This window comes from Nicotiana attenuata, chromosome 11 (assembly GCF_001879085.1).
Source record: "Nicotiana attenuata strain UT chromosome 11, NIATTr2, whole genome shotgun sequence".
Taxonomy (NCBI): Eukaryota; Viridiplantae; Streptophyta; class Magnoliopsida; order Solanales; family Solanaceae; genus Nicotiana; species Nicotiana attenuata.
The window spans coordinates 32,092,878-32,109,500 of record NC_031999.1 but is presented as its reverse complement, the minus strand read 5'-3'; the positions used below and the strand labels follow the sequence as shown (position 1 = coordinate 32,109,500).

General features: G+C 34.8%; 1 protein-coding gene across 3 annotated transcripts; it reads left to right on the top strand.

The window, feature by feature from the left end:
• Nucleotides 3,468-9,252, top strand: LOC109234318 (putative late blight resistance protein homolog R1A-10). Of its 3 annotated transcripts, none has more exons than XM_019400244.1 (5): nucleotides 3,468-4,315; nucleotides 4,492-4,591; nucleotides 5,912-5,967; nucleotides 6,042-8,703; nucleotides 8,956-9,252. In XM_019400244.1, exons 4-5 carry the CDS (start codon nucleotides 6,059-6,061, stop codon nucleotides 8,963-8,965), a joined length of 2,655 nt encoding a protein of 884 aa, XP_019255789.1. In that variant the 5' UTR covers nucleotides 3,468-4,315; nucleotides 4,492-4,591; nucleotides 5,912-5,967; nucleotides 6,042-6,058; the 3' UTR covers nucleotides 8,966-9,252. The 3 variants fall into 3 exon arrangements, with proteins under 3 accessions (XP_019255789.1, XP_019255792.1, XP_019255791.1); XM_019400247.1 differs by having other exon boundaries at nucleotides 3,468-4,591; nucleotides 6,042-7,884; nucleotides 8,032-8,703; XM_019400246.1 differs by lacking the exons at nucleotides 3,468-4,315; nucleotides 4,492-4,591 and having other exon boundaries at nucleotides 5,296-5,967.

Genomic DNA, 16,623 nt, shown 5'->3' with positions numbered 1-16,623 from the left:
TACCCTGCATTTCTGCAAGAGGCTGTTTCCACGGCTCGAACCCGTGACTTCCTGGTCACATGACAGCAACTTTACCAGTTACGCCAAGGCTCCCCTTCGAGGACAACAACTAACAATCAGGACAAAAATCCATTTGTTGTCGGACTTGTCTTCGTTCAATTCCTGCTCAGGTAACTACTTCGAATACTCCTGAAACCTTTCTTAGAAGATCTACAAGGGAGAAACAAAAATTCATGCGCCATCCTCCTGATGAGTATGTACTTTTGACTAACACGGGAGAACCTGAGAGCTATGATAAAGCCATGCAAGATACTCACAAGATCAGTAGCTAGAATCCATAGAAGATGAGATGAAGTCACTCCATGAGAATAACACATATGAGTTAGTGAAATTGCCGAAAGGTAATAAAGTTTTATCAAACAAATGAATATTTAGAGTAAAACAGGATAACCATACCTCTGCGCCCAGGTACAAGGCAAGGTTAGTTGTTAAAGGTTTGGGCCAGAAGAAGGGAGTTGACTTTGATTAAATTCTTGCATTTATGTCCAACAGTGTACTTTTCATCGCAGAAGAAGCACAAACCTTTTGCTCTCTTCTCATTCTTTTCCTCTGGACTCAATCTCCTCTTATGAACCTTACTAGTGCTAGGATTAGGAAGGATTGTTCTGTCATAACCCTTCGGCTCAATGTACTTCTTTGGTGGATTAGTATAAGTGGACTGGCCAGTAGTTTATCTGGTGGCTGAGAGATATGTCTCCTGCATTCTAGCAGCTTTGTATACTTGTGATACAGTTGAAAGGTTGCTGATTTTGACTGCAATATTCAGCTCAGGTTTGAGCCCCCCAATGAAGCAATTGATAGCATTCTCCTGTGATAAGTTCGCCCTAGTCAAATTCCTTTCAAAGATAGCTTGATACTCTTTCACACTCCCCAACTCTTTGATCATATTAATTTCCTCCGTAGGATCATCAAAATAAGTACCAAATCTTCCAACAAAGGGCATCACATATTCATTCCAAGTAGCAGGTTAGACATATTGTCTGTATTTCATGAAGGACAAGTGCCATTGGATTGCCTCTCCTTCTAACTGTAAAGCAGCAACTCCAATCCTCTCTTCCATGGGTACTCTTTCCATTGAAAAGAATTGTTCAATTTTGAACAGCCAAGAGTTTAGATCCTCACCTGCAAATCGCAAGAACTCCATGCTTGACCATCGAGTAGGATTTGAATTGTAATTGTGAGTGTAATCAGGACTCCTTTCACCTTGTGATCTTTCTCTTGATTGCCTTCCTCCAGATGTTCCTTCGTCATTCTTAGATGGAGTCTTTCCCTTTTGCTTTTCTCCAGAAATTGTAATTTGTTCCCTCAGCTCGTGTACTGATTGATCTAGTCCTTCAAATGAGCTACTTCACCAGCAAGAGTCCCATCTCGGCTAGCATTTTCTGCATCATCTCTCTCAATTTATCCATGTGTGAAGATGAATTTTCATTAATAGTGTCACCATTAGACCTAGTTCCTTTCGCCATGAGTGCCGAGAATCTGAAAGCTTTGATACCAATGTTAACTGATTTGTTAACCGCACTTGAATTCAAGAATATAATTCGAGAATTCAGCAGCTGCACATAAGATCTACAGAGGATACTCGAGTGTTCCAGCCCAGAAATAGAGGAGAAGAAGATTGGAAGAACAAGAAGAACTAGAAATAGAAAATTGTATTAATACTTTTCGTATTCCCTATAATGAACTCAGTACAATTATTTATACTACCCGATTGGAATTGAAAATTACAACTCAGTTTTTTGAATTCAGCTAACTACTCTAACTAACTTGACAATGTGCTAACTGTTTTTGAACTAACTCTAACGACCTCTGCTGACGTGGCTTCAATATCTTTTTCAGCTTACAATATGCGTATCTTTATTTAGATAACTACTTGATTTTCATAATAAACATACAATATGGCAAAATAACAATTTGATGATAACATTGATAATAAAAAAATAAATATAAAATCTCTTGTAATATCTTTTAAAGTAAATTATTTCTTATAATAAGTAGATCGAGTCAATTTTTTTTAATTCAAATAAACTTGAACTATTTCAAATGTATAAAATTATTTTAAAATCTACTTTAGTAGTATAAAGTTACGATCATTAGATGTTGGGAACTTATAAAAACATTTTCTTAAAATTCGAAACCTTGGTGAGAATAGTTACTAGATATCTTCGATGGTGGAAGCTAGCAGGTAACCAAATGAAGGGCCAAAATACATACAAGATGGTCCATAAACTATATTAATAACAAAAAAAAATTATTAATATGTACAATTTTATTAAATAAATTATGGTCTCTTGTTTGGCTTTAGGCCACCAATTTCATTGAGGTGTCCTGATTGTCCTTTTATGCCGTCAAAGACAAAGAGTACTAATAACATTAGCCAAATAGCTCTGTCATTTTGAGTAATCATCAGTTGAAATATACAAAACGGATAAGGGTCTGATTTGCCCCTCTACTATCATAAATAGGTCTTATTTATCCCTCGTTTAAGTTTTCAATCAAAAGTATCCCTACTGTTATACATTAAGTTCATATTTATCCCTTACACGTTAAAAATACCCTCCCACCTTTTAAAATCCACATGGCATCCCTTTATTGAACCAACTGACCCACCCATTTTTTTTAATTCTAACCCGCCCCGATCCCAGCAACAGTGTAGCTACCGTCCTACTCTACATCTTTTCCCTTTTCTGTATAGCTAGGAGGCTGCTTGATTATACGTTTTTTTTTTAATTATAACTATGTACTAAATCAAATTGGCACCAAATAGCATTTAAAGATGGACGTCTCGTTGAATTATGTTCTTGGTAATTGGAAGTGCACATTTTTTTTAATTTCTCTTTCCCTTTGATGTGCTAAATTACTTAAATGAACATTTTCTTCACAATCATTATTTTAAGAATTACAGGTTCTATATTTTATTACTAAAAGATTAGTAATTTTGAATTTTAATAACAACTTCATTGTTGGCTAATGTTTAAAACATTGTAATAATATTTTATGTATTTTTTTTTTAAATTTTCAATCGTTTGAAGCAATCTTCACCAAATAGCATTTAAAGACAACTGCAGTCTTCACCAAATTTACAGAAGTCGTGGGTCTCTTATGCAGAGTTAGTTACATTCCCACTAGAAAAGTTCAAAACGTATAAGGCTTTGTTGCTGGGATCGGGGCGGGTTTGAATTAAAAAAAAATGGGGCGGGTCATTTGGTCCAATAAAAGGATGCCACGTGGATTTTAAAACATGGGAGGGTATTTTTAACGTGTAAGGGATAAATATAAACCTAATGTATAACGGTAGGGATATATTTGATAGAAAACTTAAACGAGGGATAAATAAGGCCTATTTATGATAGCAGAGGGACAAATCACATGAGAAGTCGATGCATTGAAAACAAAGGTAAAAAAGAAGTAAAATGCTTTCATCATCCTTATAGCAAGATGTTGCGTGTTTCTATTGGAGAGTCGCTTTGTCTTGTGATGTCTACACACTAAATCTGTTGTAGTCTACATACTAAAAATGTACATCTTTAACTGCGATCATTTCTTTTCCAATACAAACTAGTCAAACAATAGTGATACTACAGTCGAAATACACACAGAAGCAAATCAAGTAACATTTCAAATATAGTTTGTTAACAGAACGATTAAAAACATACTATATCTTAAGTACCTTTCAATCATACGATTTTTGGATGCAGCAGCGATTTTGGATGTTCTTTTGAGTGACCTCAATATGCTAATGATATCCGCCCGCTTATTAGAAGTTGGAACTGACTCCAGTTACCACAAATTATTTATCATCAAATTCAATTGCTAGGAGCATAAAGTTCCATTTTGTCTCCTTTGAATAACTGCTTTTTAATTTTGGAATTCTAAATATGGGTATTATGCAGAATCCATAATGTCATTCATCTCTTATATCAATGTATGTATGCAAAATTTTCGGAAACAAAAGTTGCATACCAACTGTTTGATACAATGCCTAAGAGAGATACTACATCTACTCCTTTGCACGAGTTATCTTTGTTGCCTCTTTTTCCAGTTTTCTTTGCCATAGTTCATATCTTTTAGTATAAAATTAAGGTTTGTGGTGCGACTAGCCTGCCAAGTGGGGCTGCTCTTTTGTAGTCAACAAAAGAGTGTCAGCCTCTTTTGTCAATCTATCAAGCAATGCAATATTTAGCTGCACAAAGTACCACACTAAAGAGCAGATACATAGAATGATTTACCAGATTTACCCTTGATTAGCAAGCAGGTATGTCAACGAATCCTCTCAGCTTCACCTGCTTTATTAATAGAAAAAGACTACCCTTTGGACAGTTTCGTCACTGCTCTTGAAAGATTCAAGAACTGAACTGTAGCTACTCTAATCATCATCTTATATTAGTTGGGCAAAAGTACAGTTTTGTGATTTCTAACCCTCTCTTTCAGCATCAAAGTGCATTCAGAGTGGAAATTTGGATTCTGCAGGCTATAATTTGTTGGTCTCAATTAGTAGATTTTAACTGTACTTCTTCCCAATTAAAGCCAGGTAATATATTTGAGGCTTAAAACTCTTACTAATACTCTCCTGCTTTTTCTGCTCTCTAAATTCATTTTTCTAAAATTATAGTTAATGAATTTAGATAGTAAAGTAAAACAGTGCTTCATTCAAGACCGGTGCCTTTCACTTATTTAGAGCTTACGAGGGTGTTTGGCTAAGCTTATAAGCTGGTCAAACTAGCTTATAAGCACTTTTCGGCTTATCTATTTTAGCTTATAAGCACTTTAAGTTTGATCAAGATTTTTACATACTCACAGTCCCAAGTATTTTTTCAACCTAAACAACCCCCTTCTCCCCGGCTCTTCNCCCCCCACCCCCCCCCCCCCGCTCTTGAAGAATTCAAATCTCATTGACTATTTAAGATAAGCAAATTCTCTATTTTTTTGCATATTTATATCTATGTGATTGTGAATTAATCTTTGAACTGTATGTAATAAATGAGGACATATCAAATATTTGGTGTATTATTTTCTTAGTGTTGTGGTGATGAAGACCGTGTTTGTTTCTCTTCAAATATTTTGTCCTATTTTTATGTTTTACTAAGAAACTCTTGCCAATTTATTAATTATTATAACTTATGATTATATGCTCCTCATAAAATAAATTATATTTATCATAAAAATTTTCTTATCTAAGCACAGTTGTATTTAAAATAAAATGACAAATAGAATATTTTGTATTTGAATCGATCTGGAATCTAAAATTTTATAGAAATTACGCCGTTATAAGTATAAACAGTCCTAAGGTTATTTAAGTCATTTTAACAGAAAAAGAGCTTATCAGCACTTTTTTATTAAATACTGCAGCAACTTATCATCAATTTCAACACATGTACTCAAACACGTAACTACTTATTTATTAAATTAGTTTCAGCACTTAATGCTTATCAGCTACTTCTAATCAGCTAATCCAACGGGCTCTAATTTCTATACATGATAGTGTAAAAGATGAAGAATTTCTGCCCTATCAATAACAACAACTATCACGCCCCAGTCCCAATCAAGTTGGGGTCGACTATATATGAATCCTTATTATGTTCCCCATTTTAAATTCATCTCAGAATTTTTACACTATCAAATTACCTAAAAGATAATTGCATGAAATTTATAATACATAAAATTAGTAACCTGGAAATCAAGAGAACACATTGATCTAACCGTAATTGGGCTTCTTTTCAGGTATCAACAACAGTCATAGTTCACCTTTCAGTTTCATATCTTCTCTATTTGGGAGAATCTGGTCTTATGATTCTCATATTCTTATTTTAACAACAAACATCTGCAGCTTATTAATTTTGATCTTTTGCAGGTATTGTTTGAACCGAACTGCAGAAGCATTCAACAGAAGCTGCAGCTAAAATCTAGGTAAGCATTCGATAAGGCTTGGACCTCTTTATTAACTGTTGCTATTCTCTAAATTGATGATTTGTTTGATCTAGGAATCTAATTGATAGAGATGGCTTATGTTGCTGTGATTTCTCTTATACGAACTTTGGAGCAACTCGTTCAGCGAAAGCCAAATTTGTTAAGTGATGAAACAAGAACATTGATGGCCTCTCTCCTTGATAGTCTTGAATATTTCCAAGACTTTCTTGAGAACACTAGCAAGGGAAGTAAAGATTGTGGAAAGGTTGAAGAGTTGGAGAGAGAGATTAGAAAGGCAGTGGAGGAAGCAGAAGATGTGATTGAACTAAAGATATTTGACACAATGAAAAGAGATGCATTATCCAAGATTTTATTCAGAACACTTGATGCACTAAAGAGGGAGGTGATGGGATGCAGGTTTGGTAAAAATAATGTCCTTAATGAAACAATGGAAAAAAAGGCATTACGCAATACCTTGTCTCGACTTATAGAAAAGATTGATGTTGTGAAGAGGAATGTGACGGGAAGTAGTTTTGGTACAAATGAACTTCAAGGATATGGTGATCCTACAAATGAGGAACTGCAAATGCGTGATTCCTTGCTTGGTCATTCATCTAGAGAAGTTGCAAATCTGAATCTAGAAAATGTTGTTGTAGGTCTTGAGGACGATTTGTTGAAAATTAAGAGAAGATTAACCGGGCCCCCTTCAACGCGAGAAATTGTGTCTATATTGGGAATGGGTGGTATCGGCAAGACGACACTTGCTAAAAAAGCATACGATGATCCTGAAATCAGGCATCGTTTTGACATCCATATTTGGGTGACAGTATCTCAAGAATATCGGGTTAGAGTTTTGTTGTTGGGTGTTGTTTCTTTTCTTTCTCAGCTGACAAATAAGATAAAAACATCGACTGATGATGAATTGATGGAAGCGATATACAAAAAGTTAAAGGGTCGGAGGTATCTTGTTGTCATGGACGATATCTGGAGTAGTGAAGTCTGGGAACTTATGACAAGAATTTTTCCAGACGACAACTGTGGGAGTCGAATTATTTTGACTAGTAGGCTTAAAGATCTCGCAATGCAAGCTGACCCTAACAGCACTCCTCATGAGATGAGACTCTTCAATTCAGATGAAAGTTGGAAGTTACTTCATGAAAAGGTGTTTGGGGTAGAACAGGTTTGTCCTCCTGAATTAGAGGATCTCGGGAGGCAAGTAGCACAAAAATGCCAAGGACTACCTTTAGCTATTCTAGTGGTTGCAGGGCATCTCTCTAAAATTGCTAGAACACGAGAAAGTTGGATAGAAGTTGCCAAAAGTGTAAGTAAGGTTGTTTCTAATGAATCAGATATATGTCTAGGAGTGCTTGCTATGAGTTACAATTACTTACCTAATCATCTTAAACCGTGTTTCCTTTATATGGGAGTTTTCCGAGAAGATAGTGAGGTTAACATTGAGACATTGATCAACTTATGGGTTTCTGAGGGTTTTCTATTGGAAGAATTTGTGGGAAAAGATTGTTTGGAGGATCTTGTTAGTAGGAATCTGATAATGGTTAGAAAGCGGAGATTTAATGGTGAGGGGAAAACTTGTGGTGTCCATGATCTGATTCGTGACTTGATTTTAAGAGAAGCTGAGAAGGAGAAGTTCCTGCAGGTTACTCCTTCGGCAAGGAAGCTTCGTGTTCGTCGCTATACCATCCATTCATATGCTTATGGCGCTGCTTTCTGGGACTCATCATTCGCTCGAACAGTGCACTTGTTCCATGGATTAAGTCGATTTCCTCTTTTGGAGCGCTTCAAACTGCTAAGAGTGTTGGCAATCCATAATTGTTGCTTTCAAGATTTTCCAGTTGTGATAACAAATTTAGTACATCTCAGATACCTTGAATTATACTGTGAAGATAATATTCACAGGTTAGTGTCTGAGCTTTATAATCTGCAGACCTTCATTTTTCATCACCAACGATTATATATGTCAAGAGTACCTGAAACAATTTGGCAAATAGAACATTTAAGGCATCTTCACGTGACTGACTTCTTTTCTTTCCCTATTACGTCAAGAGAGGTAAAGCCTGGTTTCAAGCTACAAAATCTGGAGCGACTTTCTTGTCTATGTTTGTCCAGCTGTACTTCTGAATTGTTTTCTGCTATTCCAAATCTTAAGAGGCTGAAAGTTCACGGAGATTGGGAGGAATGCGAGGGAAGGAAGATGTCCCAGTACCTAAATAGTCTTTCCTGCTTAAAAGAACTTGAAACGTTGAAGTTCAATGGTGACGGACTACAACTTCCCCGGATCCCAAGTAAGTTCGCTTTGCCTTTATGTCTGAAGAGGTTGACTTTAAGTTATACTAGTTTACCATGGGAAGACATGGCAAACATTGTAATGTTGCCAAACCTCCAAGAGCTTAAGATTAAATACAATGGATTTGATGGTGATGTATGGAAATTAAATGATGAAGAGGCTTTCAATCAACTTAAGTTCCTCCTAATCAGCGCAATAAATCTGAAGCACTGGGAAGCTAGTAGTGCTAACTTCCCAAGGCTGGAACGCCTAGTTCTGAAGAGATGCTACTACCTGGAGGAAATCCCTCAAGACTTGGGGGAAATTTGTACCTTGGCGTCAATAGAGTTGCATGAATGCAGTATTTCCGCTGCAAAATCTGTGAATGAAATTCAAGAAGAGCAAGCGAGCATGGGAAATGATTGCCTTAGTATCATCACTGATAATTGTCGGTAAGACTCGAACAGTCTCAAATTATTGCTCGGAAATCAGTTTAAATTTCGTTGTATATTTTATGTGCTCCATTTCTTCTCTTATTTTACATTGCCTCTTGAAATATATTTATAATTTACGAAGTGTAAAAAATTTAAAGAATATAGTCAAAGAAGTCCGCAACCCACTTATTACATTATGTTTTCTTGTGTTGCCTTAGACATCATTGATCTGGTTCAAGAATCCTGATGAGTTCCTTTTCCTTGCTGCAGCTGGGATTGAATGTCAATTTGAAGAAAGCTGCTCGCGCTAGTCAAGAGAAAATGGTGTGCGTGTGATGACTAGCAGTGCTAAGCAAGAGGAGATCACTTGTAACTTGTTCATTAGCAACTGGAGTCCCTTTTCAGTTCCTTATAATGATTAAAGGACCTAACTTTCGCGTGGGTCGAATTGATTGTTATTTTCTTTATATATATTTTTAATTTTCTTGCAGGCTAAACATTAATGACTGGATGGTTTGCTCTGTTATAATTCTCAATATGAGTTCATATATATTAGATGCTTCTGTACTCTGCTCTGCAGTCTTGAAGAGTTCCTTTTTTCCTTTGTTGAAGAGTCCATGTCATATGTTAGTCAGATTATACATTCAATATGCTTTGATACTACTGAATTAACAAAAAGCAAGAGATAGGACTTTTAAGGTCGAAACACAGACTGCTTTCTTGCGGTTAAGTTCATCTTGAAAGAAAGCCTTAAAGATCTAACACTTAAAAGAACTTATTGAGAAGTACCACAGGAGAAGCTGAAACATTTCCTAGAGATCTCGTGTTCCTTTTTATTTTCTAGCTAATGAAGGGCACAAAAAGGAAGAAAGGTGTAAGAAGTTTGAATCGAGGAACTAGCTACTTTTTTTATTTTATTTTTTTTTTAACTTTTTTCTATGGACCAAGAAATAGAAGAAGAATCCTAAATTTTCTTTTTTTTATTTCTCCACTGACTATGTTTATTCATGAAATTGATGATCTCCACTCAACAAAAACCCCACCCTTTTATTTGCTGAAGAATTCTGCGTAAGATAAGACATGTTTGAACCTCTTAACATTCTAATAAGTCAAGCCTTCACTGCATGCAGCATATGACAACCTATCATACTTCCACTGCACTCAAGTACTGAAGAATAAGACACTCCCTCTCTTCACCCAATGCAATCAATATACCCTGATAGATGCTGTTGGTATTATTAATCTTGAATTCTTGATAATGCAAAGCCAAAGATTTCATTATGGTCCCTTTTCCTTCTATACTTGTTTGTCTTTTGTGAAAGACAAAGTGTCCCTCATTGGTTATTGGTTGTGGAAAGTCATTTCCTTCTCTTTATATTGAATTGCTCTTTGTTAGGCTTGTAAAGAACTAGTAAAAGGTAGTGGTCTCGTGCACAAGAGAAATTGGTCCTGAAGGCAAAATGGGTCTATTTGCCCTTCCCCCGTGAGGCCTAATAGAGTTGTTATGCGATCCTGCAGTGGAAACAATCACTAATGTTATCCATGCAAGCCTCTTCTTCATCTTGAAAATGATTCTGACTACTGACGTAAATCCTTCTGCCGCAGTTTGTATCCTTTCACAAATGTCTTAAAAAGTAATAACAGCATTTGCAAGAAATTCAATTTCCCGGCCAAATCTGAGCATTCTCAAAAGAAAGAAACCAGGATGTTGTCAGATGAAATCAGTAATTTTCTATCAGATAGTAGAAAATGCATCTTATACTCAAACTCCAGTCTATATCAAGGCACTCATAAGCCACTCTTAGTATAAACATATATATTGGCATGGTTTTTGCATAGCAAAAGTACCTGTTCAGGACTATGAAATATCTCTATCAATGCATATTCCTTCTTTGGTCTTGCTATGCAAAAACCATGGCAACATCGGTCATTTAACCTGAAAAACAGAAAACAGTAATGAAAACATGGACAATGTTATGCATGAGCTGGGAAAATATTGTATGCTATCAGAATTAAAAAATATAAGGCCTTTTCCATATCTCCAGCACAGAAAATAAACTCATTATTAGACCCCCACAGAACATATGCCTGAAATTCGAATAGGAATGGAGACCAAAAGAGAATAGGATTATACGAGCGTGGGCCTAACAATGGCTTTGATGGTTTTGTAAGAAACAAGATGAAGCTGAATTAGAAGTGTGAAGGATAGGAGAAAGTAGTGAAATATCATGGAGCTACTCCTGATACAGGATTATATATATTTTTCGTGGCTTAGTGTGTCATTTGCTTGAATCATTATTCATTTTTCTTTTTTTTTTGTATTTTTTCTTTTTGGTACTACAATATGTTGCACATTAAAAAAAAATGGTAGGGTAAAAGAGCAGATTAATAGTGGGTGTAATTATTTGCTGAGATTTGCTCACAACAAATAATGTTTCTATGGTTTGAGAACCTTTGATTCCACATCCAGTTGCTTGATTTTTTTAGAATTTTTTTAGTTTGCTTAGATTGATAGTAATGGGAGTTCTGATTTTTATCCTCTTATTTTTTTCCTGAGAGAGTTATTTCTACTGATTTTTGGTTGCATTAAAGCTGTATTTTTGACAAAAAAAAGTTCTTGTTAACTGTTTGTTGCATTTATAAATTACCAATTATTTGAATAATGCGGCTCTGATGATTGTAAAGCTATATGTACTTAGTATATAAGAACATAAATTGAACGCAATATCATATATTAACACTACTAGAAATCCGGAAAAAAGCAACCACAAAAAGCGATCAAAATTGGTCGCTTACAAGTCACAAAGTGACCAAAAAGCGTCCAAACTGGTTTGGTCGCTATTTTGATGGTCCCTTTACCTTAGAGACCAAAGTTGGTCGCTAATTAGCGATCAACGACCAACTTTGGTCTCTAAGGTAAAAGGACCAAATATTCTGGTAAACAATATACCGACCAACTTTGGTCGCTTTAATATTAATATAAATTTAGCGACCAAAGTTGGTCTCTATATTTAAATTACGTTTTTTTATTATTTATTATTATTCAAAATATAGCGACCAATTTTGGTCTGTAAACCAAATATTATATTTTAAAATCTGGAAAATAGCGAGCAAAGTTGGTCGCTTTTTTTTTAATTTTTTTAATATTTTTTAAACATAAGCGACCATAATTGGTCGCTAATTTCAAGAATTTAATTTTTTTTTAACATAATTGACCAAAATTGGTCGCTAATTTCCAAAAAAAAATTTAAATAGAATAGCGACCAAAGTTGGTCGCTTTTTAGGAAATTTGGGTTAATTAGCGACCAACCTTGGTCGTTATTGCCCAGAAAATATTTTTTTAAACAGAAAAGCGATGGGTATAATTTTGGCAGAAACTGCCTGTTTTGGCAGCTACACCACCTGTCAGCATACTAAATTCCCTATTACAAGCAATAGCAACAACAATACCAACAACAAAACCAACAATAACACAACAACAACAACAACATTAAAACCAACAAAGTATAAAGTTCAATAGAACTAACACATTAAGCTAACAAAACTAAGTTAACGCTTATTACAAGCCCATTCGAAAACCGGTTCTATTGTCTAGTTCAAAGTATATAAAGTACTCGAGGAGTGTTCTTTCAGCATCCTTGTTCGAAAGTTGGATTGCCTCGCCCGACCCATTAGGTGGCTGACTGTGTATGAATTCCTCCACGTCAGCTGTGAAGTGACCCTATAAGAAAAATTACATTGAATTAGTATTTCAAAATTTATAGAAAAGTAAATCAAAATACTTAATGAAAAGTAAAAAACTTACATGTACAGTCGAGGCTCGGCCCTCGACCCACCTTTCTGGATCAGTCTCTTTCTTCTTCTTTACAATACGAGTCTCATTGAATAGCTCATCTTGCTTCATTGGCATCATAAAGCTGTCTGGTGGCTTTGGTGATTATCCTCGTAGTAATATTACTTGGGATGAACTTGGATACAGTGAATAACTTGGATACAGTACCTGACAGGGTGTTTCTTTGATCAATTGTTGTTTATATTCGCGACAATGATGATGAGAAGGCAATGGCATGTGTTTCAAACAGTGATGGTGTAGGTAGGAATTTAACATTTCCTAAGCAGATAAAAGAAGTGGTTATAGAGGAATTCTCTACTTCATTTTCCAAGAGGAAAAGAAGTTTAATTGAGAGTGACAAGGTTGATAGTGATGGAAAGTTGTCCGTTGCTCATGGCAGTTCCCATAAAACGGGGATCATAAGACTCTGTGATGACAAAGACGAAAGGAAGTTTTATTCTCAACTTTCTTCCAAGTCTGATCCGTACAAGCTTAATGGGATTGGTGATATTTCTTCGGATTCAGACAATGATTTGAGTGACAAAAGTATTAAAATGCTAATCAAAAGAACTAAACTATCAAGACAATACAAAGTATAATTCAAATCTAACTAAACTAAATTCAACACTAATTAAACTAATTAGTTAATAAAATTAATTAACAAAACTAATTAAAACAAGACCTAAACCCTAATCCTCAATAAAATACAATGTTCAAAGAATTGAAACACTAATTGAAACAATAAACTACAATACATCAAATATTGTAACACACACACTAGAAATAACAAAGATTGAAGGTTATAATTCTAACCTTGGTTTTTTTTAGGTGGAGAAGGAGAGAGAGAGAGAGAGAGAGGGGCGGCAGTGGTGGTGGCCGGCGAGCAGTGGGCGGCGAGGCGGCGGCGAGCAAGGGGGGCAGTGGTGGCGCGGGGTGGGGGATGGGATTTGGGTGAGTGAAATAGAGAAGGGGAGGGAAAGAGAGAGTTGGGAGAAATTTTGGGGAAGGAAATAAGAGATATGGGGGGGGGGGGCCCGTTTTTGTCTCTAGAATTAGGAAAAGCGACCAACTTTGGTCGTTATTTTTGGTCTGTAAATAAGTTTTCACCGTTTGACCAAAAATAGAGACCAACGTTGGTCGCTATTTAAAAAAAAATTGTTTTTTTTTTCTTTTTTGGTTTTTAAATATTATAAGCTATAAAAAAATTATTTTTAGCTATAAATATTTATTTTATTTAACTACAATTATTATAAATAATTATTAACTATGTAATTACTTTTAATAGATTATAATAGCATCTATATAAAGTAATTTTTTAAGTTATATTTAAGTATATGAGTAATTTCATATACACGCATAATCTATATTGTAATTGATGATCAATCTTATACATTACTACGTACGAATAATTAATGAATTGATAAACCAATATAATATTATTCTATTAATTGATATAATAGTATTCATTATTTGTATTATAACAGAATTAATGAATTACATTCATTCATCACTAGGTTGTAAGTCGACGAATCAATTTAACATATTAATTGATATAAATCGAGACATTTTGTTTTTAATATTCAGTGATGCATCTGAGTAGGTTGTAAGTCGATGAATCAATTTAGAATAATTATTTAATAATTTTCTCCAATTTAGCGACCAACTTTGGTCGCTTTTCTTGATAGACCAATTTTGGTCGCAAATTGTTGGTCTCTTTTTTTCGGATTTCTAGTAGTGATATTTAATGCATGCATCAGGGTAGGCTGTGCCTACATCACTGATCCCACTCTTTGGAGTGCCACCCTTCCCTAAATACTGTGTGAACATCGAAATACGTTGTGCACCGAGCTATCGTTTGGGAGCTGAACTCAAGCGTTTTGCCTATATTATATTAACTACAATTGAAAGTCAGAAAAGTAGTTGATCATGTGTTCAATCTTGCTGTCAATATTTGATGTATTAGATCTGTTTTTGTTTCTTGTATACTCGCGGTGCAAATTAAGAAGGTGCACCATCAGTTTGACGATTGTTTTGTATTTGCCCTTGACTGTGAGCTCCAGCATGGACGGGACGGATTTCACCTGTCAAAATGTAGTATTTTTTTTAAAGTTCAAATTTACTCATTTACTTTTTACTATGATTTAGATAATTATCCTCTGTTAAATTTTAGGATGAGCTTCGTCCCGATCAAGGGTAAATCTAGACAATTACTTGCTAACGATAAATGTATGAATGATCATGAAGCAATGTTTTAAAAGGCGTTTTCGGAGCAAGTACCGGGGCGAGCCTTGGGGTGAGGCGCATCATAAACGCCCCGAGGCGATGGTGTGGGGGCGAAAGTCTCAAGAGGCGTACGCCCAGCAATTCGGGGCGTACGCCCAGAAATTCGGGGCGTACGCCTGGGCGTTTGAGGCGCATTTTTCTTAATGAGGCGTAAGTCCCAAAGACTTTTTCAAATTAAAACAAATTTGTTGAATAAGTCTTTCATATAATACCCAAATTCTCAAAAGTCAACTTGGTAATTATTCACAAGTTTTAAAAAAGAATTGAAATGTATTAAATTTAGAACTCATGACTTTTTTTTATTGATTGAAGCCCTAATTCATGATCTTTCCCAATTCTTTTTCTTGTCTGTTAGTCTGGTAATATCTCCCAAACGCAACGAATATTCAATTTTTTTTACAAATACAAAGAGAACTCCATTCTCCTCTATAGCTACAAGTTCAAAGTTCAAATTGCAGGTTAGTCATCTTTTTTGTTCCTCCATGTAAAAAATTTTATTTTGTTAGACTTAAGTTACTTGTACTTGTAAGTAGCGTATTAGATTGTTTTGACTAGTTTTTTGGGGATGGAGCGCGCGCACATATTTATATATAAAAAGATTTTCAATTTTTATGCAATTTTACCTGCATATAAATATTTAGTATAATTATATTATTTTATAAAATATTAAAAATTAAATACCTATGGGGCTTACGAGTCCGAAACTTAATTAATGGTTTTTTAGACACACAGTACGTTTTTAATGTTTTAAAAAAATAAATCACAAAAATGAGTATTTCGCAGTACTATACTGCGAATCGGGTTAACGGAAATTTTGCCGTTAAAACAATTCGCAGTATCATACTGCGAAGTAGTTTTTTTTTGTTTTTTTAACAAAAACACAGCGTTTAATGTAATAGTTGGGCCCAGCCTTATTTAATAAAGTCAATTCGCAGTACTATACTGCGAATTGCCTTAATTAAATAAGGCTCTTCTTCTTCCATCTTCCCCGACATTCCAGCCCCCCTCCATTAAAAAACAAACTCAAGAGCTCCTTTCTGTCCCCCCACCCCCCGTTTTATTTAAAAAAAAAAATTTCGGGCCCACCCGTCCCATAAAGAGCAAGGCGTGTAGGTCCCATATAAACAAAAAGCTTTGGATACCGTGTTTCTAGTGCAAAAATTCAATTTCAACAATATTCAAAAAATTTACATCGAGGTATTTCAATTTAGTTTATGCCGAAACTCGTATAGTCATGCATATTAGTATTGTTTAGCATGTTTCCATGTGAATTTATGTTATGTTTGTGTTTAATTTTGTATCTTTTATATACCCGGATTGATTTATTTGATACCCGAATTTATGTTATGTTTGTGACCAAAAATGCTACCGGATTGTTTGTGTTATATTTGATTTATATACCCGAATTTATGTTATGTTTGTGACAAAAAATGCTACCGGATTGTTTGTGTTATATTTGATTTATATACCCGAATTTATGTTATGTTTGTGACCAAAAATGCTTAAAATTGATAAATAATTTGTATTCTTATATAATTTGTATTAAAATTTGATAAATAATTTGTATTGTTAAATAATATTATTTATTTTGTTTATTTGTATTGTTAATGTTGTATTCATATTGTAGAGCCTTATAGCGTAGTAAAATATAGAATCTTTTAGCGAAGTAAAATATAGAGCCTTTTAGCGTAGTAAAATGTAGAGCCTTTTAGCGTAGAGTCTCAGTAGCTAACAAAATTCTAAAAATATTGAAATTGAGACGCATAATAATTAAGGATTATTTGGTGGTACCGGGCCTCAAAAATCAAGCATGGAACCCATAC